The sequence below is a fragment of the Sus scrofa genome, chromosome 13 (assembly GCF_000003025.6).
Source record: "Sus scrofa isolate TJ Tabasco breed Duroc chromosome 13, Sscrofa11.1, whole genome shotgun sequence".
Taxonomy (NCBI): domain Eukaryota; kingdom Metazoa; phylum Chordata; class Mammalia; order Artiodactyla; family Suidae; genus Sus; species Sus scrofa.
The window spans coordinates 133,219,598-133,242,870 of record NC_010455.5 but is presented as its reverse complement, the minus strand read 5'-3'; the positions used below and the strand labels follow the sequence as shown (position 1 = coordinate 133,242,870).

At 39.7% G+C, this 23,273-nt stretch overlaps 1 protein-coding gene across 3 annotated transcripts in view; it reads left to right on the top strand.

The window, feature by feature from the left end:
- The window catches only part of SENP5 (SUMO1/sentrin specific peptidase 5), a 73,443-nt gene that overhangs the window by 26,598 nt on the left and 23,572 nt on the right, over positions 1-23,273 (top strand). For all 3 annotated transcript variants that reach the window (XM_005670098.3, XM_005670099.3, XM_013982324.2), the window contains 4 exons: positions 13,767-13,872; positions 14,025-14,163; positions 14,419-14,466; positions 17,202-17,279. In XM_005670098.3, coding sequence (XP_005670155.2) covers positions 13,767-13,872; positions 14,025-14,163; positions 14,419-14,466; positions 17,202-17,279 — 371 coding nt within the window. The remainder of the gene's footprint in view (positions 1-13,766; positions 13,873-14,024; positions 14,164-14,418; positions 14,467-17,201; positions 17,280-23,273) is intronic.

The window sequence follows — 23,273 nt, the reverse complement described above, 5'->3', positions numbered from 1 at the left end:
TGTATCCTTTGACCCAGGAACTTGAATTTTAGCAAACGTGTTCTAAGGAAACAAAGAACAAGGATATGTTGAGGGTTTTAGTTGTTTTAAACATTATATGGAGAGCTAAAAATTAACAACTTAAAGGGTCATCAGTAGGGAATTGCTTAAAATAGGGCAGATTGATTTAATGGACTACTAAATTGTTTTGAATTGACTTAGGGGAAAGAAAACTTCATGTATTGAATGGGAAATAGCTTCAATAAGAATGAGTATAGGAGTTTCCCTTGTGGCACATCGGAAATGATTCTGACTAGTATCCATGAGGTTTCAGGTTCAGTCCCTGGTCTCAATCAGTGGGTTAAGGATCCAGCGTTGACTCAAGCTGTGGTGCAGGTCGCAGATGCGGCTCAGTTCCTGTGTTGCTGTGGCTGTGGTGTAGGCCAGCAGCTGTAGCTCCAATTCAGCTCCTAGCCCAGGAACCTCTATATGCCGAGGGTGCAGCCCCTTAAAAGCAAAAAGAAAAAGAAGTGCTTCTAATGTGTTTAAAACATGTGGTCATAAGGACATAAAATTCTAAAGGAATCATGGGGTGTCTGCCACTTTTATTTTAACATGTTTATGGTCATGTACTAGAAAAAAATCTTGTTCCCATTTCAAAAATTATAAAATTTTAAAAATTATTTTTCAAAATTACTTTTGAAATTTAATAATTTGTGAAATTATTAAATTTCAATATTATAAAAATATTCAACCCTATTTTCTTTTAGACTAGTAATGTATTATTTTTACATTTATCTGTTTGGAAGAAAGTAAAGATGAATCCCTGCCACATTCTTTACACCGAAATGAATTTCACCTGTGAATAAAAGATTTAGTTCTAACACTATTTTGATTAAATCATTTTTTTCCTATGATTATGAGATGCTACCTGCCATTTGGGTTCCTTTTTGGTTGATTTCTCTGTTTCTGGGACAGCACTATGCTGCTTCAATTATTGTAGTTGGTTTTCTAATTTGATGGGACTAGGTCCTCCTTCTCCCTTGCCTCATTCACATCTCCCTTTAATCTTTTTCAAAAATTTCTAAGAATTTCTCACATTTTTGTTTTTTAGGGCCACACCCTCAGCACATGGAAGTTCCCAAGCTAGGGGTTGAATTGGAGCTACAGCCACCAGCCTACACCACAGCCACAGTAGTACAAGATCCGAGCCAAGTCTGTGACCTACACCACAGCTCACAGCAACGCTGGATCCTTAACCCATTGAATGAGGCCAGGGATCAAACCTTTATCCTCGTGGATCCTAGTCAGGTTCGTTACTGCTGAGCCATGACTGGAACTCCCAGAATTTCTCACATTTTTGTCCCAAGATGAATTTTGGATTTGTTTTTCAGTTAAACTAAGGCTTTTGATTGGTATTGCATTACATTAATAAACCAATTTAGGGAAAGTTGCATTTATTTTAATTTGAAGTTTTCCTGTCTAAAAACCAAAGAATTATTCTATTTGTTGACCAGTGTCCCTTACTAGGACTTGATAGTGCTTTTCACTTAGACTTTGCACATTCCTTAAGTTTATTCTTAGATATTTCATGCCTTTCTTATTTTTGGTATGGGACCTTCCTGACATGCGTATTGTATTTTGTTGGAGAACCAAGTGGTTGCATTTCTTTTTTTTTTTTTTGTCTTTTTGCTATTTCTTGGGCCGCTCCCAGGCATATGGAGGTTCCCAGGCTAGGGGTCCAATCGGAGCTGTAGCTGCCTGCCTACACCAGAGCCACAGCAACGCTGGATCCAAGCCGCGTCTGCAACCTACACCACAGCTCATGGCAACGCTGGATCGCTAACCCACTGAGCAAGGCCAGGGACCAAACCCGCAACCTCATGGTTCCTAGTCGGATTCGTTAACCACTGCGCCATGACGGGAGCTCCTGGTTGCATTTCTTAAGTGCACAACACAACAAACCCTTTCCACTTTTAGGGTAGGATGGTAATCCAAGTGACCCTTGTCAGTTATATCAAGAAAAAACTGACACAGTTGGTATAACATGATGAGTAATTTAAATTTTAAAAAACACCTCAATTTTTGTTTTTCATACTATGTACTTGCTGGCGGGATTATAATTTGAATTTTATTTTGTTTTTTTCCTAATGTTTTATCCTTTGTTTCTTGGTCATACTAAAATTTTAGTCTTTTGGAGTAAAAGAAACTGTGTGTTCCAAATGCATTTTCCTTTTGGGTTCATGGTTTAGTGAAAGCAAGTGGATAAATTGTGAATTTTAAAAAGTCTCTTTTCTAGGTTACTCTCGGCCCATGGCTATTAAAAGGGAAAGATAAAATAGAACTAAGTTGCTTTTGTAGAGCAAAGATAATAAGGTATTTCCTGCATTGGAAGTGGCACAACATAGTAATTAACAACTCAGTTTCTGTCATCGCATAACCTATAATCAGAATCTTAGTTCTGCCATATGCTAGTTAAGGATCTTCGGGAAAGTTACCTAACCTCCTTAAGCCTCCATTTGTAAAGGCGCTATCTAACACATAGGGTGGTCAAAAGGATGCAATGAATACACTAGTTCATGGCATATGAATGCTTTTTTGTTGTTTCATGGCCACACCTGCAGAATGTGGAAGTTCCCTGGCCAGGGACTGAATCTGAGCCACAGCTGTGACAACCCTGGATCCTTTAACCCACTCTGCCAGGCCACGGATTGATCTCAAACCCCTACAGCAACCTGAGCCACTGCAGTCAGATTCTTAACCCACCGTGCCACAGCAGGAACTCCCATGAGTTGTCTACTTCTGGTTCTAGTGAAATAATGCTGTGCATCAGTGAGACATTGTTATTAGCGTTACCCTTGAAGATCCCAGGTAGGGCCTTCCCACTGAGTTAGAAATCCTTGTTAATCATCTGAAAGTGAACATAAAAATGCAGATAGGAGTTCCCTTTGTGGCTCAGTGGAAACAAACACTCGTATGCATGACAATGTGGGTTCAGTCCTTGGGCTTGCTCAGAATTAAGGATCCAGGTCACAGACATGGCTCAGATCCAGCATTGCTGTGGCTGTGGTGTAGGCTGGCAGCTGCAACTCAGATTCGACCCCTAGCGTGGGGACCTCCATATGCCTCAGGTATGGCCATTAAAAAAAACAAAAACAAACAAAAAAAAAAACTACACGGATAAAAGGAAAAAATAAAACAGCTTAAAATCTCCCAAACACTGCCATCCAAAAATAACATTGTTAATAAGGACACCTCTTGTTAAAAGTTTGGGATTAGGGTCCATTTTCCCTTGCTAGAGGAGATTGCTTTCCTTTTTTTAATTAAGATTTTTTTTTCATTGTTGATTTTCAATATTATGTTAATTTATGCTATATAGCAAAGTGACTCAGTTATACATACGTGATATATATACATATATATTTATTCTTTTTGTATTCTTTTCCATTATGGTTTAATCACAGGATATTGAATATAGTTCTCTATGCTATAGAGTAGGAGCTTGTTGTTTATCCATCCTATATATAATAGTTAGCCTCTGTTAATCCCAGATTCCCATTCCTTCCCTCCTGCACCCACAACCCCCTTGGCAACCACAAGTCTGTTTACTATATCTGTTAGTCTGTTGTTGTTTCATAGTTATGTTGATTTGTGTTGTATTTTAGATTCTGCATAAGTGGTATCATATGGTATTTGTCTTGCTCTTTCTGACTTCGCTTAGTATGATAATCTCTGGGTACATCCATGTTGCTGCAGATGGCATTATTTCATTCTTTTAAATGGCTGGGTAATATTCTTTTTTTGGCCATACCCATGGCATGAGGACAGCAGTGAGAATGCTAAGCCCTTAACTGCTAAGCTAGGTCACCAGGAAATTCCAATACCACTTTTTGCTTTTTAGGGCCACACCCGTGGCATACGGAAGTTCCCAGGCTAGGGGTCCAATCAGAGCTACAGCTGCTGGCCTACACCACAGCCACAGCAACGCCAGATCCGAGCTGTGTCTGCAAGCTAAACCACAGCTCATGGCAACACCATTTCCTTAACCCACTGAGCGAGGCCAGGGATCAAACCTGCAACCTCATGGTTCCTAGTCAGATTTGTTTCCGCTGCGCCACGATGGGAACTCCCACCACATATTCTTTATTGATTATCTGTAACTGGACATTTAGGTTGTTCCCATGTCTTGGCAATTGTGAATAGTGCTGCTATGAACATAGGGATTCATGTATCTTTTTGAATTATAGCTTTGTCTGATATATGCCCAGGAGTGGGATTGCTGGATCCTGTGGTAACTGTATTTAGTTTTTTGAAGACTCTCCATACTGTTTTCCATAGTGGCTATACCTGTTTACATTCCCACCGAAGGCTAAGAGGATGATTCTGTTTCTCCACACCCTCTCCAGCATTTATTATTTGTAGACATTTAATGATGACCGTTCTGAGCAGTATGAGGTGATAACTCATTGCAGTTTTGATTTGCCCCCCCCCCTTTTTTGTCTTTTTAGGGCCACACTGGCGGCACATGGAGGTTCCCAGGCTAGGGGTCCAATTGGAGCTACAGCCACCAGTCTACGTCAGAGCCACAGCAACGCCAGATCCGAGCTGTGTCTACAACCTACACCACAGCTCACGGCAACACCAAATCCTTGACCCACTGAGGAAGGCCAAAACCTCGTAATTCTTAGTTGGATTCATTTCTGCTGCATCATGACGGGAACTCCTTGATTTGCGTTTCTCTAGTAATTAGCAATGATGAGCATCTGTTTATGTGCCTTTTAAAAAATTATTATATGAGTTGTTTGTATATTTGGGAGATTAAGCCCTTGTCAGTCTCAGCATTTGCAAGTATTTTCTCCAAGTCTATATGTTGTCTTTTGTTTATGGCTTCCATTGTTGCGCAAAAGCTTATAGGTTTGATTAGGTCCCATTTGTTTATTTTTGCTTTTATGTCTATTGCCTTGGGAGACTGACTTAAGAAAACACTGGTATGATTGATGTCAGGTAATATTTTGCCCATGTTCTTTTCTAGGAGTTTTATGATGTCTTATTGTATATTTAAGTCTTTAAGCTATTTTGAGTTTATGTAGGTGTGAGAGTGTGTTCTAACTTCATTGGTTTACATGCAGCTGTCCAACTTTCCCAGTACTGCTTGCTGAAGATTCTCTTTTCCCCATTGTATATTCTTGCCTCCTTTGTTGAAGAGTAATTGTCCATAGGTGTGTGGGTTTATTTCTGGGCTCATGTTCTCTTCCTTTGATTCATATGTCTGTTTTTGTGACGAGACCATGCTATCTGTCTGTCTGTCTGACTGTCTGTTTTTTGGGGCTGCACCTGAGGCATATGGAGGTTCCCAGGCTAGGGGTTGAATCAGTGCTGTGGCTGTCAGCCTCCTCCACAGCCACAGCACCATGGGATCTGAGCCTCGTCTTCAAGCTATGCCATAGCTCACAGCAATGCCAGATCCTTAACCCAGTGGGTGAGGCCAGGGATCGAACCCAAGTCCTTGTGGATACTAGTTGGGTTTGTTAACCACTGAGCCACAACAAGAACTCCATTACCATGCCATTTTGATTGCTGTAGCTTCATACAATGGTCCAAAGTTTGGGAGGGCCGTGCCTCCTGCTTTGTTCTTTTTCCTCAGGACTGCTTTGGCAATTCTGAGCCTTTAAAGGTTCTATATATACTTTAGGATTATTGGTTCTAGTTCTGTGAAAAATACCATGGGTAATTTGATAGATATCACATTAAATCTGTAGATTGCTTTGGGTGGTATAACCATCTTATTTATTTTCATGTATGTATGTATTTCTTTACTTATTTATTTATTTATTTTTATTTTTTATTTTTTTTTTTGTCTTTTTTTTGAGATTTCTTGGGCCGCTCCAGCGGCATATGGAGGTTCCCAGGCTAGGGGTCGAATCGGAGCTGTAGCCACCGGCCTACGCCAGAGCCACAGCAACGCAAGATCCGAGCCGCGTCTGCAACCTACACCACAGCTCACAGCAACGCTGGATCGTTAACCCACTGAGCAAGGGCAGGGACCGAACCCGCAACCTCGTGGTTCCTAGTCGGATTCGTTAACCACTGCGCCATGACGGGAACTCCGTATTTCTTTATTTTAATGGCCACACCCATGGCATGTGGAAGTTCCCAGGCTAGGGATTGAATCTGAGCAGCAACCTATGCTTCAGCTGAGGCAACACTGGATCCTTTGTTTTATTTGATTAATTAATTCATTGTTTTTTGCTTTTTAGGGCCTCCTATATGGAAGTTCCCAGGCTAGGGGTCAATTGGAGCCGTGGCTGCTGGCCTATACCACAGCCACAGCAATGCAGGTTTCAGGCTGTGTCTGTGACCTACACAGTTCAGGGCAACACCAGATCTTTAACCCACTGAATGAGGCTAGGGATCAAACCCATGTCCTCATGGATAATATTCGGGTTCGTTATGGCTGAGCCACAACAGAAACTCTGGTTTTTGTCTTTTCTTTTGTTAATGTGGTATATCATATTGATTGATTTGTGTATGTTAAACCATCATTGTGACCCTGAGATGAATCCCATTTGGTTGTGGTGTATGATCTTTTTGATATGTTGTTGAATTTGGTTTGCTAATGTTTTATTGAGAATTTTTACATCTATATTCATCAAAGATACTGGTCTATACTTTTTTTTTTTTTTGGTGATATCTTTGGTTTTGGTATTAGGGTGATGGTCTCTTCATAGAATGTCTTTGTTAGTGTTCCTTCCTCTTCAGTCTTTTGGAACAGTTTAAGAAGGATTGGTAAAAATTCTTCCATTTGTGTTTGGTGTAGAATTTGCCTAAGAAGCCATCTAGTCCTGGACTTTTGTAGGGAATTTTTAAAAGTACAGATTCTGTTTCACTTCTAGTAATCAGTCTGTTCAAATTATCTGTTTCTTCTTGATTCAGTTTTGGTGGGCTGTATGTTTCTAGAAAGTTGTCCATTTTTTTTAGATGTTGAATTTGTTGGCATATAACTGTATAGTGTTCTCTTGTGGTTATTTGTGTTTCTGAAGTATTGGTGATATTTCTCCTTTTTCATTTCTTATTTTATTTGGGTTCTCTCTCTTTTCTTTTTGGTGAGCATGGCCAGAGGTTTGTTAATTTTTTTTTTACACTTTCAAAGAACCAGCTCTTATTTTTATTTATTTTTTTCTATTGTTTTAAAATCTTTTATTTATTCCTTCTCTGATCTTTATTATTTCCCTTCTGCTGATTTTAAGTTTTGTTCTAATGCTTTTAGGTTATAGTAGCTTAGGTTATTTATTTGAGGTTTTTTTTTTTTTTTTGCCTTTTCTAGGGCTGCTCCTGCAGCATATGGAGGTTCCCAGGCTAGGGGCCCAATCAGAGCTGTAGCTGCCGGCCTACTCCAGAGTCACAGCAACGCCAGATCTGAGCCGTGTCTTCGACCTACGCCACAGCTCATGGTAACACCGGATCCTCAACCCACTGAGCAAGGCCAGGGATCGAACCCGTAACCTCATGGTTCCTAGTCGGATTCATTAACCACTGTGCCACAACAGGAACTCCTGAGATTTTTCTTTTGAGGAAGACCTGTATTGCTTTCAACTTGCCTTTAACAACTGCTTTTGCTGTGTCCCATAGATTTTGTATGGTTGTGTTTTCATTGTCATTTTTCTCAGGATATTTTTGAATTTCCTCTTTGGTTTCCTTGTTGAACCATTGGTTTTTCACTAGCATGTTGTTTAGTCTCAGTGTAATTGTTTTTCTCTCATTTGTTTTTCTATGGTTGATTTCTAGTTCCATGCTGTTGTGGTTGGAAGAGATGCTTGAAATAATTTCTAGCCTTTTAAATTTGTGCCCTAGGATATGGTCAGTCCTAGTGAATGTTCCATATGCACTAGAAAAGAATGAATATTCTGCTTTTTTTGGATGTAATGTCTTAAAGATATCAATGAAATCTGTTTTATGTACATTTAGAATCTCTGTTGCCTTGTTGATTTTCTTTCTCAAAAATATGTCCATTGATGTGAACAAGGTGTTAAAGTCTGCTACTACTATTGTATTCTCATCAGTTTCTCCTTTCATGTCTCAGTATTTGTTTTATGTATTCAAGTACTCCTGTGTTGGGTGCATATTATATATGTTGATGAGTATAATATCCTCTCCTTGTACTGATCCTTTTATCATTGTATAGTGTCCCTCTTTATCTTTCTTTATAGCAATTATTTTAATGTCTATTTTGTATGTTAAAAGTATTGTGACCCCTATTTTCTTTTTGTTTCCTTTTTTGATTTGTTGACTTTCTTTCTTTCTTTCTTTCTTTCTTTTTGCCTTTTCTAGGGGTGTACCCTCAGCATATGGAGGTTCCCAAGCTAGGGATCTAATCGGAGCTGTAGCCTCTGGTCTACACCAGAACCACAGCAAATGGGGATTTGAGCCACATCTGTGACCTACACCACAGCTCACGGCAACGCTTGATCCTTAACCCACTGAGCAAGGCCAGGGATTGAACCCGGAACATCATGGTTCCTCGTCGGATTCATTAACCATTGAGCCACAACGGTAATTCCTCTCTTTCTTTTGTTTTTTGGGCCACACCCAGCATATGGAGGTTCTCAGGCTAGGGGTCAGATCAGAGCTACAGCTGCCTGTCTATGCCATAGCCACAGCAATGTGGTATCCAAGCCACATCTTCGACCTACACCATGGCTCACAGCAGTGCTGGATCTTTAACCCAATAAGTGAGGCCATGGATGGAAGCCACATCCTCATGGGTCCTAGTTGGGTTTGGTAACTGCTGAGCCGTGATGGGAACTCCCTGCTGATTTTCTTTTGCATTATGCTTATGTTTTCTTCTTTTTTGCTTTTGTGAATCTATTGTATGTTTTTGATTTGTGGTTGCCCTGTTTTTCAAGTATGTTAGCCCCTTCCTGTATCTACCTGCTTTAGACTGATAGTCAGATAGGCTCAAACACGTTCTAGAAAAAAAGTACATTTTCTTACTTTTCCTCCACCACATTTTATGATTTTGATGTACTCTTTTACACCTTCATGTTCATCCTTTTGCTGTTTGTTGTGGTTATCATCATTTTCACAGATTTTTTTTTTAATTTTTAAAATATGTGTACCGACTTAAGTGATTTACTTCCCAATTATGATATTCTCTTTCTTATAGATTCATCTTTTCTATTTAGAGAAGACCTTCAATATTTCCTTTAGGATAGGCTTAGTATTGATGCATTCTTTTAGTTTTGAGTTGTCTGAGAAATTCTTTAACCTTCTATTTTTTTTTTTTTTTTTTTTGTCTTTTTGCCATTTCTTGGGCTGCTCCCATGGCATATGGAGGTTCCCAGGCTAGGGGTCGAATCAGAGCTGTAGCCACCAGCCTACGCCAGAGCCACAGCAACTCGGGATCCAAGCCGCATCTGCAACCTACACCACAGCTCACAGCAACGCCGGATCGTTAACCCACTGAGCAAGGGCAGGGACCGAACCTGCAACCTCATGGTTCCTAGTTGGATTCGTTAACCACTGAGCCATGACGGGAACTCTTTTTTTTTTTTTGAAGGCCTCATCTGTGACATATGGAAGTTCCTGGATGAGGGATTGAATCCAAGCTGTAGCTGCAACCTATACCTCAGCTGCAGCCACACTGGATCCTTTATCTCACTGTGCTGGGCCAGGGATCAAACCCAAAGTTCTGCAGCAACCCAAGCCACTGCAGTTGGATTCTTAACTTACTGTTCCACAGCAGGAACTCCTCTCCTTCTATTTTAAATGATAATCTTGTTGGGTAGGGTATCCTAGATTGCATATTTTTCCTTTTCTGGACCTTAATATATCTTGCCACTCTCTTCTGTCTTGCAGTGTTCGTGTAGAGAAATCAGCTCGTAGCCTTATGGGGGGTTCCCTTGTAATCAACTCTGTTCTTCTCTTGCTGCATTTAGAATCCTCTCTTTAACTTTTGCCATTTTTATTTATTGTAATATGTCTTGGTGTAGGTCTCTTTGGGTTCTTCTTATTGGGGCCTTCTGTACTTCCAGCACCTGAATACCTGTTACCTTTAGGTTTGGGACGTCTTCAGCTATAATTTCTTCAAATCTGTTTTCAGTGCCCTTTTCTCTTCTCCTTCTGGGATCCCTGTATAAGTAGATTTTATTATCCCATAGGTCTCTTACATTGTTTTCTTTCTTTTTCTTTTTTTTTTTATTTGGGTTTCTGTCTGTTGTTCTGATTGAGCAATTTCCATTGTTCTGTCTTCCAGATTGCTTTCTCATTCTGCATTATTCATTCTGCTATTCTTGCCTTTAGTTCAGCTTTCATCTCTGCAAGTGAATTTTTTAATTTTCTTGCCTCCTTCCTTTAGTTTTTAGTTCCTTTTTACAGTAATCTGCATTTCACTTGATATCCTTTCTTAATTCCTTCAGTGTTTTCATTATCTCCTTTTTAAACTTGATGTCTGTTAAACTGAGGAGGTCTGTTTCATTGTTTGTTCTTTGAGAGGAATTCTCTTGATCTTATTTGGAAGGGGTTCCTCTGCTTTTTCATTGAACTTATATTTCTCTTGCTGTATGAGTTTAGGAGAAACAGTTACCTACTGTGGTCTTGGAGGGCTAATTTTTAAAATTATTTTTGGCTGCATCCGTGGCATGCACAAGTTACCAGACCAGGGATCGAATGCAAGACATAGCAGTAACCAGAGCCACAGCAGTGACAGTGCCAGATCCTTCACGTGTGAACCATCAGGGAACTCCTTTGAGGGCTGTTTATGTGGGAACCTTCCTTGGTAGCCTATGTGGGTTTAATATTTTTTGGTGTGAGGGTTGTTTTTAGCATGGATGCTTACCACCTACCTCTTCCCTCAGTGTTTGCTGGCTGTTAGCCCCTTGACAGGAGGTATGATTGGTGTTAGGACCAGAGCCTGCACTGGATATTGAACAAGGCTTCCTCTTTGCTGTTTTGTTGTCCCTGCCCTGTCAGGGTCATGGTCTCCTTCCTAGTAGTTATATTAAAAGCCCCTAGATGCGTTTCTGAGCTGCAGTGTAAGATAGGTGGGATTGGAACACTCCCAGTGGGGGAGAAGCCTCTGAGTATTCCTCTGTCAGAGTTGTCTTGCTGATCTATGTGCTTTGTTATGTCAGCTGTCACCTGTTGTGTTGTGGGGGCTCACAAACTTTTTTTGTTTGTTTTTTTGCTTTTTAGGGCCACACCTGCAGCCTGTGGACGTTCCCAGGCAAGAGGTTGAATTGGCGCCACAGCTACCAGCCTATGCCATAGCAACGTGGGATCCAAGCTGCTTCTGTGACCTACACCACAGCTCATGGCAACGCTGGATCCTTACCCCACTGGGTGAGGCCCAGGATCGAACTTGCATCTTCATGGATATTAGTCAAGTTTGTTACTACCGAGCCACAATGGGAATTCCACAAATACACTGTTGTTGGTACTGCTCTTGGCCCTGCCTCAACTGTGGGAATGCTGGCAATTTGCCTGGGTATCTCTCAGGTGTTGTTTTCAACAAGCCCACCAGCGTAGGTCTACTGAAGTCAGGTCCCAGGACAGCAGTAGTTATGCACTTAGACCTGCTGTGGAAGCTATGGAGGCAGCTTAGAACCTGGCCTGGCCCAGCCCTTGAGTGTTTGTGCCCCCAAAGCCCACAGCTGCAAAAGCCAGACCTGTCCCAGACATAGGACCACCCGTTATCCGCTTGGATGCCCTCAGGTGCTAAATTTAGAAAGCCAGAGGTGGAGGTGTAAATCTGAGGCTCCTGCAGCCTTGGGGAGAGATTTCAGGTCTGCTCTCCAAGTTGTACAGCCCCTGGGCTTAGCTGTGGTTTCAGCCCCACCTCTGCATGTGCCTAACTTGTAGGCATCTGTTTCTGGCACCTGCTGAGGTGGTGGCTGGGGCATGGGAGCCAGCCAAGGTGATGGCTGGGGCTGGGGAGCTGGCTGAGGTGTTGCTCTCCTGCGGCCCATGGAGGTGGGGCCAGAGCACAGAGAGTTCCCTTCGTGGCTCAGCGGTTAACCAACCTGATTAGGCTCCATGAGGGTGCTGATTTGATCCCTGGCCTTGTTCAGTGGGTTAAGGATCCAGCGTTGCCACAAGCTGTGGTATAGGTTGTAGACGCGGGTTGGCTCCCAAGTGGCTGTGGCTGTGGCATAGGACAAGATCTTTCTTGTCTTTACAGATGTTTGAGGTCTTCTGCTAATGTTCAGTATGTTTTCTGCAGACTTGTTCCATTTATAGGTGTATTTTTGATGTATTTATAGGAGGAGGTAAGTTTCTCGTCGTACTACACCATCACGATTGGAGTTCTGCTATTTCTTATTTGAGGAGTCTCAATTAAGGTTGCTGGGCCTAAAGTTTAATTTTTTGTTATTAGGAGCAATATATTTGTGTAGAATTTATTTCTTAAATGCAGTTTCTCAAATGTTGGGATTCTTTATCTTTTATTTGGGTCTACTTTTCCATGCAGACACAAGGCTATGCTTAGCGTTCTGTAGGCAAACATAGGTTGAGTGGCTTCCTAGTTTAGAAGCCCCAAAATCTTCATCTCCTACTTTGACTGAACTGGAACATGAAACTCCCTTTCTGTCTTCTGTATGCCTAAACCAGGCATAAGCAAACCAGTCCTGCTTACTATGCTCTTGTCTTAAGCTTTTCAAATTGGGAGCCACTCTAGTGGGAGACTAACAGGAGCAGATTTTTCACACCTTTGTTTGCTCCTCTCCCATACAAAACACTCCATTCCCAGGATAGTTACTCTGTTATGATCATTCCTGTCCATTTTATATTTATAATGGCTTAGCAGAGGCCATTTTCAAAGTTAGAAAGGGGGCTGGGTAAAGTAATTGACTAACAGTCCTCGTTTCTTCCATCCTAACTCAGTGGACTTAACTGTCAGACTGTTGGTTAGCCAGACTGCTGCTCTCCCCAGTCAGCATCATGAATAGGGTGAGTCATATCTGCACATCTGTGACCCTCTAAACCTTTCCTCAGCTTCTGTGAATTCACTTAGAAATAATGTCCTGATTTTATTCCCTAGGGTATTTTTAGGTATATTTCTTCAGTGGATCCTCTTGGAAGCTATTAAAATGCATATACATATTCCTTAAATTGACCAGAAGATCAGCCTGTATTGTGGTCAAGGAGTTATCCTTTAATCCTATTTCCTCTTTTAAAGTATGCCTCACCAAAAACATAAAATATGCCTTACCAGCTCTTATCGAGTTAAGCTAACCTCATAGGTTTATGCAGTATCATGAGTAGAATAACTATCAAATTGTATGATATAAAAATTGCCTTAGAATTTGTCCCTTGTTACGAGATGTGAAATTTCATACCTTTATCAAATAATAAATGCAATGAGTGTCCCCAACAATTCCCTTTGTGATTTTTTAAAAAGATAATTTCTTCAATTACCAAATGCAGTGGATACATTTAACCAGGTGATTAAGCCCTTTAGATTTTAGCTTTCGGAGATAGGATTCTATTGAAATATGTCAGTCTTTAATTTCAGCTAGCCATTCTCTTTCCAACAGTACATTAGTATCTTACAAATCCAATGTGAAATGATGCCTTGGAGCATTTCTGTCTAGCTTGGAAAGCTGAGGGCCTGCTTGATTGATTGATTTTAATTTTTTAACAAAACATAACTTTGGAAAGGTTTTTTTTTTATAGCATGTACATTTAGTAATACGGGTTAAATGTAAAGTGTTGTGTATAGGTTAAGTATTGGGATAGTGACTTTGCTGAAAACGCCTTTTCCGACTTAATTTTTCTTCCTTGCTTTATTTAAGGATTCCTAGATGAGGTTATGAAGAAGTATGGCAGTTTGGTCCCACTCAGTGAAAAAGATGTCCTTGGAAGATTGAAAGATGTCTTTAATGAAGACTTTTCTAATAGGTTTGTCAATGATGCTTAAGCCCTTGAAAAGAAAATTGTTGGCTTATATATCTTTTCTCTTTATTTAAAAAAAAACAAGCCAAATATTTATCAATAAATCAAGTTGAGCTTATGTTTTCTTTACCTTTTCTTTCAAAATATTTCTGTTTCAGAAAACCTTTTATCAATAGGGAAATAACAAACTATCGGGCCAGACATCAAAAATGCAACTTCCGCGTCTTCTACAATAAGCACATGCTGGATATGGACGATCTGGCAACCCTCGATGGTCAGAATTGGCTGAACGACCAGGTTAGTATATTGTCAGCGTAGAAAAGTTGCAGAGGATGTTGAACAATAAAATAGATTAATAACCTCTGTATTGGCCTCACAGTTATCTTTTGGAATCAAGAATTCTTTATTCCTTACTCAAGTGACTCATTTAGCAACCCAGTGTCTGAAAGGTTTGATTACTGAGCATAGCAGCAATATGTTATTCATTTCTGAGTAGGATGTTCTCTGAATTTTATAGGATTAGTAAGCTGGTTTTATGTTGACTTTTTATAGGTCATTAATATGTATGGTGAGCTGATAATGGATGCAGTCCCAGACAAAGTAAGTGAAAACTTCCTCTTCAGGAGAAAGAGTCCTGTGTATTAAAGGAAGAATTTTGTGTTTAACTTTATGCAATTATTTTATATTTCTTAGATTTTTTTAAAAGTTTTTTTTTTTTTTTCTTTTTAGGCCATATCTGCAGCATATGGAGGTTCCCAGGCTAGGGGTCAAATCAGCTGCAGCCGCAGGCCCACGCCACAGCCACAGCAATGAGGAATCTGAGCTGCATCTGTGACCCACACCACACACAGCTCATGGCAATGCCAGATCTCTAACCCACTGAGTGAGGCCAAGGATCGAACCCACATCTTCATGGATAAGTCGTCGGGTTTGCTACCGCTGAGTGACAATGGGAACTCTTAAAAAGGTTTTTTGTCTTGATCATGTGCTAGGGTTGGGAATAAGTTCTATAAAATCATTTCACCATAAGAAAGTCAGGATGCCAGTGTTTTTCTGCTTATTTGTTTCAGAGTGGGTGTGTTTTTTGCTGTCTTGAGGAGGATTTTTTTTCCAGTGGGGAAATTCACAAAAAAAGACTATTTGCTTTGAGCTTTTTTTTTTTGGTCTTTTTTTGCTATTTCTTGGGCTGCTCCCACGGCATGTGGAGGTTCCCAGGCTAGGGGTCCAATCGGAGCTGTAGCCACTGGCCTACGCCAGAGCCACAGCAATGCGGGATCCGAGCCGAGTCTGCAACCTACGCCACAGCTCACGGCAACGCCGGATCATTAACCCACTGAGCAAGGGCAGGGACCAAACCCGCAACCTCATGGTTCCTAGGCGGATTCGTTAACCACTGCGCCACAACGGGAACTCCCTGCTTTGAGCTTTTAAATTTAACTTAATGTCCCTCCCTTTAAAAATGTAGTAAAATAGTATACATCTTTGCTTATTCTTGAATTAAAACACAAACTCTACAATTCCCTTAAGAGCTTATTAGTTACATATCAAAGCTATTTTTTCAATGTATTAAATTTGCTTTCTGAGTACTCAAATTGCCTGATGGGGCAGCCTTTAATTTCAACAAGCAAAACCTTTCCAAGTAATTTATGAACATTTATAAATCTAATAATTTACACAGGTAAACAATCTCAGATTCCAACAATATTAACATAGACAAAATTCATAACTTTCTACTTAAAATCAAAAATCTGTTAATACATTTTAAGTTGGAATCATGAAGTTAATCTGTCAGATTCTCTATTCTGTCAAATTCTCTTAATCATCAGAAAGTTTAAATATGAACATACAGATGATATTTACCATGAAAGGATTAATTTCAATAGTGTAATTTCCCTTCATTACCACCACATTTAATTCTAAACCTTCACTGGATGAAAAAAGTACTAAGGTGATGTTTCTCAGTGTAACCCCCAAACCAGCAGCATCAGAATCACCTAGGAATTTACTAGGAATGCAGATTTGTGGATACAGCTCACACCTACTGAATTAGAAATTGGAGGTGGGGAACTGTGATTTGTATTTTAACAAGCCCTCCAGATTTTGAGGCACTCAAAATTGGAGAATCACTGCCTAGAGATAGCTACTATAAGCCTATTGTAATTGATACCTTAAGCTGCATGGTTCTCATAACAAATGTGCATCAGAATCTTTAGAAACCAGAGTGCTGACCCCACTCACATAGTTTCTGCTTTAGTAGGTCTGGAGTAGGGTCTGAGAATTTACATTATAACAAATTCTCAGGTGATGCTGATCTGATGGCCACACCCTGAGAACCTCAGCTGCGGGAACAGTTTTATCATCTCAAGTTAGTGTTACTAAAGTTACTAAGTGAACACTTTAAGACCATAGTATGCTTGCCTATCTTAGTCAAGCTGATAAAGCCAAGGGTGCAGGACATGATGCTCCATATGACTAGGGTAACTTTTTTCAGTGCTAGAAATGATCATGCTAAGGTCTTTTTATAGTTGTCATGACTAGAGAAGTCTCCAAATCAACATCCTTCAGATGGGGGTTAGTTTTGTAATCCATATACCTGGAGTTCAAGGTAATTGTTACCTCATTCTTTCAACTTTATCACTTATTATTTCCTCTTTGTCTGACTGGATTAAGGCAGTCTATTTACTGCCCTATTCCAGTTCTAACTATGCACTACAGCTATAAGGTTACTCTAAGGAAAAATTGAAACATTCTTCTTTGAATCATGTAATGTATGTTTGGTCTTTTTAGGGGAGGGTGCTGTCCCACAGCATATGGAGTTCCTGGGCCAGGGATCAGATCCAAGCCATAGTTGTGACCTACAGCCCCCCCCCTAACCCACCTGTGTCCTGGTGTTGCAGATGCCACCAATCGCATTGGTCTTTTTTTTTTTTTTCCTGTCTAAAAGGGCCTCACCCACGGCATATGGAAGTTTCTAGGCTAGAGATCAAATTTGAGCTGCAGCTGCTGGCCTACACCACAGCCACAGCAACATGGGCTCTGAGCCACATCTCTGACCTACACTACAGCTCATGGCAACGCCAGATCCTTAACCCACTGAGCAAGAGCAAGGCCAAGGATCGAACCTGTGTCCTCATGGATTACTAGTTGGGTTCATTACTCCAGAGCCATGACAGGAACTCCCTGGTCATCATTTTTAAGATGAAACTTTTCCTCATTTTTTTTCTTTTTTTTTGTCTGTCTTACATTCAGGGATTTTTATATTTTCATTTTCTTTTGCAGTTAAGGCTGGGCACAGCCTAATATAATGTGAGTGCTTGTATTTGATATCCTTCTAGGTTCACTTCTTCAACAGCTTTTTTCATAGACAGCTGGTAACCAAAGGATATAATGGAGTAAAAAGATGGACTAAAAAGGTATTCTCTTTATTTCTTTTTTTTTTCTAAATTCAAAATGCACATAATAAGCCACTTTGAGTGGAAGGAAAACTTTATTGCCAATATGATGTTAATTAGAAAGAGATTCTTTAATATAAGTTGTTTTTTACTGTTTCTTTAAAATCTTTTTGTTTGACACATAAGCTATTAAAACTCTTGAGTCTATCCAGTTGATTGGAATATGCTGTAACAGAAAGCACTGGATTGGAAGCTAATAGTTCTGACATTGCTGTTAGCTGGCTCTGCAACTTGGACAGGACATTTAATTTGAGTTTCAAATTTCAGATTGCTTATTTATAAAACAAAATGATAAATCAGAGTAATCCCTAAGGGTCTTTCCAAACTTAATTTCTCTCTGTGTTCATTGAATGTATCAGAAACATTATTTTAAAAGCCTGTTGGTATTTTGTTTTTGATATTTTGAAAAAAAATTACAAGTTCAAATTCCATAGTCATAGGTTTAGAGATATTGTAACCTTTTACTTTTCTGTACTGGATGGGTTAGAGAAATTAGGAGTAAGTCTTCTCTACATAGTTGTGGGTAGAAATAATTTTTTACAACGTACGAAAACCAGATTGAACATTGCTATGTAGATAATATGTGCAAGGTATCATCAGTAGTACCAGGATAAACTAAATGTAGTTGAAGAGTGCAGATCTGAGGAAACAGGTATAATGAACTCAGGATCAGATCTGCATTTGTATCTTGGCATAGCCACTTAAGTAGCTGTAAAATCCTGGGCAAATTACTTAATTCCTTTAAGTATCAGTTTCCTCATCCATAAAATAGGAATATCAGTTGTATTTGTCTTGTGAGGAATACATGAGATAATGCATGAAAACCATTGAGCACATGATAAACGCACATTAAGTCATAATCATTTTTATACTATAATGATAGAAGCATGGGAGACCAGTAGTGTAGCTGGAATGGAGAGAGCAAAGAACAGAATGGCGTGAAGTGGATCTGATCCAGAGATATACGGCCTTGAGGTTTATGTTTTTTGTTTTTTTGTGTGGTTTTTTTTTTTGCTATTTTTTTTATTACTCAAATGAATTTATCACATCTGTAGTTGTATAATGATCATAACAATCTGATTTCACAGGATTTCCATCCCACAGCCCAAGCACATCCCCCCACCCCCAAACTGTTTCCTCCAGAGACCATAAGTTTTTCAATGACTGTGAGTCAGCATCTGTTCTGCAAAGAAGTTCTGTCTGTCCTTTTTTCAGATTCCACATGTCAGTGAAAGCATTTATGTTGGTGTCTCATTGTATGACTGACTTCACTTAGCATGATCATTTCTAGGTCCATCCATGTTGCTAAAAATGCTGGTATTTCATTCATTTTAATGGCTGAGTAATATTCCATTGTGTATATATACCACATCTTGTTGATCCACTCCTCTGTCGAAGGACATTTAGGTTGTTTCCATGCCTTGGCTATTGTAAATAGTGCTGCAATGAACATTGGAGTACATGTGTCTTTGCGAGTTATGGTTTTCTCTGGATAGATGCCCAGGAGTGGGATTGCTGGATCAAATGGTAATTCTATTTTTAGCTTTCTGAGGCATCTCCATACTGCTTTCCACAGTGGTTGCACCAATTTACATTCCCACCAACAGTGTGCTAGGGTTCCCTTTTCTCCACACCCTCTCCAGCACTTATTGTTTGTAGACTTTTTGACGATGGCCATTCTGGCTGGTGTAACTTGGTACCTCATGGTGGATTTGATTTGCATTTCTCTAATAATGAGTGATGTTGAACATCTCTTCATGTGTTTTTTGGCCATCCGTATACCTTCTTTGGAAAATTGTCTGTCTAGATCTTCTGCCCCTTTTTTGATGGGGTAGTTTGTTTTTTTCATATTGAGCTGCAGAAGGTGTTTATAAATTTTGGAGATTAATCCCTTGTCAATAGCTTCCTTTGCAAATATTTTCTCCCATTCTGTGGGTTGTCTTTTCATTTTCTTGAGGGTTTCCTTTGCTGTGCAGAAACTTTGAAGTTTCATTAGGTCCCATTTGTTTATTTTTGTTTGTATTGTCAATACTCTAAGAGGTGGATTGAGAAGATGTTGCTGTTGTTTATTTCAGAGAGTGTTTGGCCTATGTTTTCCTCTAAGAGTTTTATAGTGTCTGGTCTTATATCTAGGTCTTTAATCCATTTGGAGTTTATTTTTGTGTATGGTGTTAGGGAGTGTTCTGATTTCATTCTTTTCCATGTGGCTGTCCAGTTTTCCCAGCACCACTTATTGAACAAGCTGTCCTTTCTCCATTGCATAGTCTTGCCTCCTTTGTCATAGATTAGTGGGCTGTAGGTGTGTGGGTTTAACTCTGGGCTTTCTGTCCTGTTCCACTGATCTTCATTTCTGTCTTTGTGCCAGTACCATGTGGTTTTGATGACTGTTGCTTTGTAGTATAGTCTGAAGTCCAGGAGCCTGATTCCTCCAGCTCCATTTTTCTTTCTCAGGATGGCTTTGGCTATTCTGGGTCTTTTGTGCTTCCAAACAACCTTTAAAATATTTTGTTTGAGTTCTGTGAAAAATGTCCTTGGTAATTTGATAGGGCTTGCACTGAATCTGTAGATTGCCTCAGGTCGTATAGTCATTTTGATAATATTAACTCTTCCAATCCACGAGCATGGTATGTCTTTCCATCTATTTGTGTCAACTTTGATTTCTTTCATCAGTGTCTTACAGTTTTCAGAGTACAGGTGTCTTGTCTCTTTAGGTAGGTTTACTCCTAGGTATTCTTTTGGATGCGATGGTAAATGGGATTGCTTGCCTAACTTCTTTTTCTGCTCTTTCATTGTTAGTGTATAGAGATGCCATTGATTTCTGTGTATTAATTTTGTATCCTGCGACTCTGCCAAATTCGTGGATGAGCTCTAACAGTTTTCTGGTAGAGTCTTTAGGATTCTCTAGGTATGGTATCATGTCATCTGCAAATAGTGGTAGTTTTACTTCTTCCTTTCCAATTTGGATCCCTTTTATTTCTTTTACTTCTCTGATTGCTGTGGCTAGGACTTCCAGAACTATGTTGAAGAGTAGTGGCGAGAGCGGACATCCTTGTCTTGTTCCTGATCTCAGCGGGAATTCTTTCAGCTTTTCACCATTGAGAATGATGTTCGCTGTGGGTTTGTCATATGTGGCCTTTATCATGTTGAGGTGGGTTCCCTCTATGCCCATTTTCTGAAGGGTTTTTATCAGAAATAGGTGTTGGATTTGGTCAAAGGCTTTTTCTGCATCTGTTGAGAGGATCGTATGGTTTTTGTTCTTCAGTTTGTTATTGTGGTGTATCACACTGATGGATTTGCGGGTATTGGAGAACCCTTGCATCCCTTGGTTAAATCCTGCTTGATCATAATGTATAATCCTTTTAATGTATTGTTGGACGTGGTTTGCTAGTATTTTGTTGAGGATTTTTGCGTTGATGTTCATCAGCAAAATTGGCCTGTAGTTTTCTTTTTTTGTGGTATCTTTGTCTGGTTTTGGTATCAGGGTGATGGTGGCCTCATAGAATGAGTTTGGGAGTGTCCCTTCCTCCGCAATTTTTTTTTTTTTTTTTTTTTTTTTTTTTTTTTTTTTTTGTCTTTTGTCTTTTTGTTGTTGTTGTTGTTGCTATTTCTTGGGCCGCTCCTGCGGCATATGGAGGTTCCCAGGCTAGGGGTTGAATCGGAGCTGTAGCCACCGGCCTACGCCAGAGCCACAGCAACGCCGGATCCGAGCCGCGTCTGCAACCTACACCACAGCTCACGGCAACGCCAGATCGTTAACCCACTGAGCAAGGGCAGGGACCGAACCCGCAACCTCATGGTTCCTAGTCGGATTCGTTAACCACTGCGCCATGACGGGAACTCCCCTCCGCAATTTTTTAAATAGTTTCAGAAGGATAGGTGTTAGCTCTTCTCTAAATGTTTGATAGAATTTGCCTCTGAAGCCATCTAGTCCTGGACTTTTGTTTGTTGGAAGTTTTTTAATCACAGTTTCAATTTCAGTTCTTGTGATTGATTGGTCCATTCATCTTTTCTATTTCATCTTGGTTTAGTCTTGGAAGATTGTACTTTTCTAAGAATTTGTCCATTTCCTCTAGGTTTTCCATTTTATTGGCATATAGTTGCATATAGTAGTCTCTTATGACCCTTTGTATTTCTGTGATGTCCGTTGTTACTTCTCCTTTTTCCTTTCTAATTTTATTGATTTGAGTCCTCTCTCTTGTTTGCTTGATAAGTCTGGCTAAGGGTTATCAATTTTGTTGATCTTTTCAAAGAACCAGCTTTTTGTTTCATTGATCTTTTCTATGGTTTTTTTTGTTTCTATTTCATTGATTTCTGCTCTGATTTTCATGATTTCTTTCCTTCCACTAACTTTAGGTCTTGTCTGTTCTTCTCTCTCGAGCTGCTTTAGCTGTAAAGTTATGTTGTTTATTTGATCTTTTTCTTGTTTCCTGAGGTGGGCTTGTATTGCTATAATATTTCCTCTGAGAACAGCTTTTGCTGCATCCCATAGGTTTTGGAGTGTCATATCTTTGTTGTCATTTGCTGCCAGGTATTTTTTAATTCCTCTGTGATTTCGTCAGTGATCCATTGGTTGTTTAGTAGCATGTTGTTTAGTCTCCACGTGTTTGTGTTTTTTGCAGTTTTTTCTTGTTGTTGATTTCCAGTCGTATAGTGTTGTGGTCGGAAAAGATGCTTGATATGATTTCAATTTTCTTAAAGTTACTGAGGCTTGATTTGCAGCCCAGGATATGGTCAATCTTAGAGAATGTTCCATGTGCACTTGAGAAGAATGTGTATTCTGTTGCTTTTGGATGGAATGTCCTATAAATATCTATTAAATCCATCTGATTTAATGCATCATTCAGGGCCTGTTTCCTTATTGATTTTCTGTCTGGTTGATCTGTCCATTGCTGTCAGTGGGGTCTTAAAGTCCCCGGCTATGATTGTGTTATTGTCAATTTGTCTTTTTAAGGTTGTTAGCAGTTGCCTAATATATTGTGGTGAACCTGTGTTGGGTGCATTGATATTTAAAATTATTATATCTTCTTCTTGGATTGATCTTTTGATCAGTATGTAATGTCCTTCTTTGTCCCTGAAAATATTCTTCATTTTAAAGTCTATTTTGTCTGATATGAGTATTGCTACTCCAGCTTTCTTTTGATCCCCGTTTGCATGAAATATTTTCTTCCATCCTCTCAGTTTCAATTTGTATGTGCCCCTAGAAGTGAAGTGGGTCTCTTGAAGACAGCATATATATGGGTCTTGTTTTTGTATCCAATCAGCCAGTCTATGTCTTTTGGTTGGGGCATTTAGTCCATTAACATTTAAGGTAATTATTGATATGTATGTTCTTATTGCCATTTTATTAATTGCTTTGGATTTGTTTTTGCTGCTCTTTTTTCTTTCCTCCTTCTTTTGTTCTTTTCTGGCTAGAGAATTTCCTTTAGTATTTGTTATAAGGCTGGTTTAGTGTTGCTGAATTCTCTCTGCTTTTGCTTATCTGTGAAGGTTTTGATTTCTCCTTCAAATCTGAATGAGAGCCTTGCTGGGTAGAGTAATCTTGGTTGAAGGTTTTTTCCTTTCATCATTTAAGTGTTAAGTATATCATGCCACTCCCTTCTGGCCTGCAGAGTTTCTGCTGAAAAATCTGCTGATAACCTTATTGGGATTCCCTTGTATGTTATTTGTTTCTTTTCCCTAGCTGCTTTCAAGATTTTCTCTTTGTCTTTAACTTTGATTAATATGTGTCTCGGGGTGTTCCTCCTTGGGTTTATTTTATATGGTACTCCTTGTGCTTCCTGGATTTGAGTGAGTGATTCCTTCCCATGTTAGGGAAGTTTTCGGCTATTATCTCTTGGAATATTTTTTTCTGTCTCCTCTCTCTCTTCTCCTTCTGGCACCCCTATAATACGGATGTTGATGCGTTTAATGTTGTCCCAGAGTTCTCTGAGACTCTCTTCATTTCTTTTCAGTCTT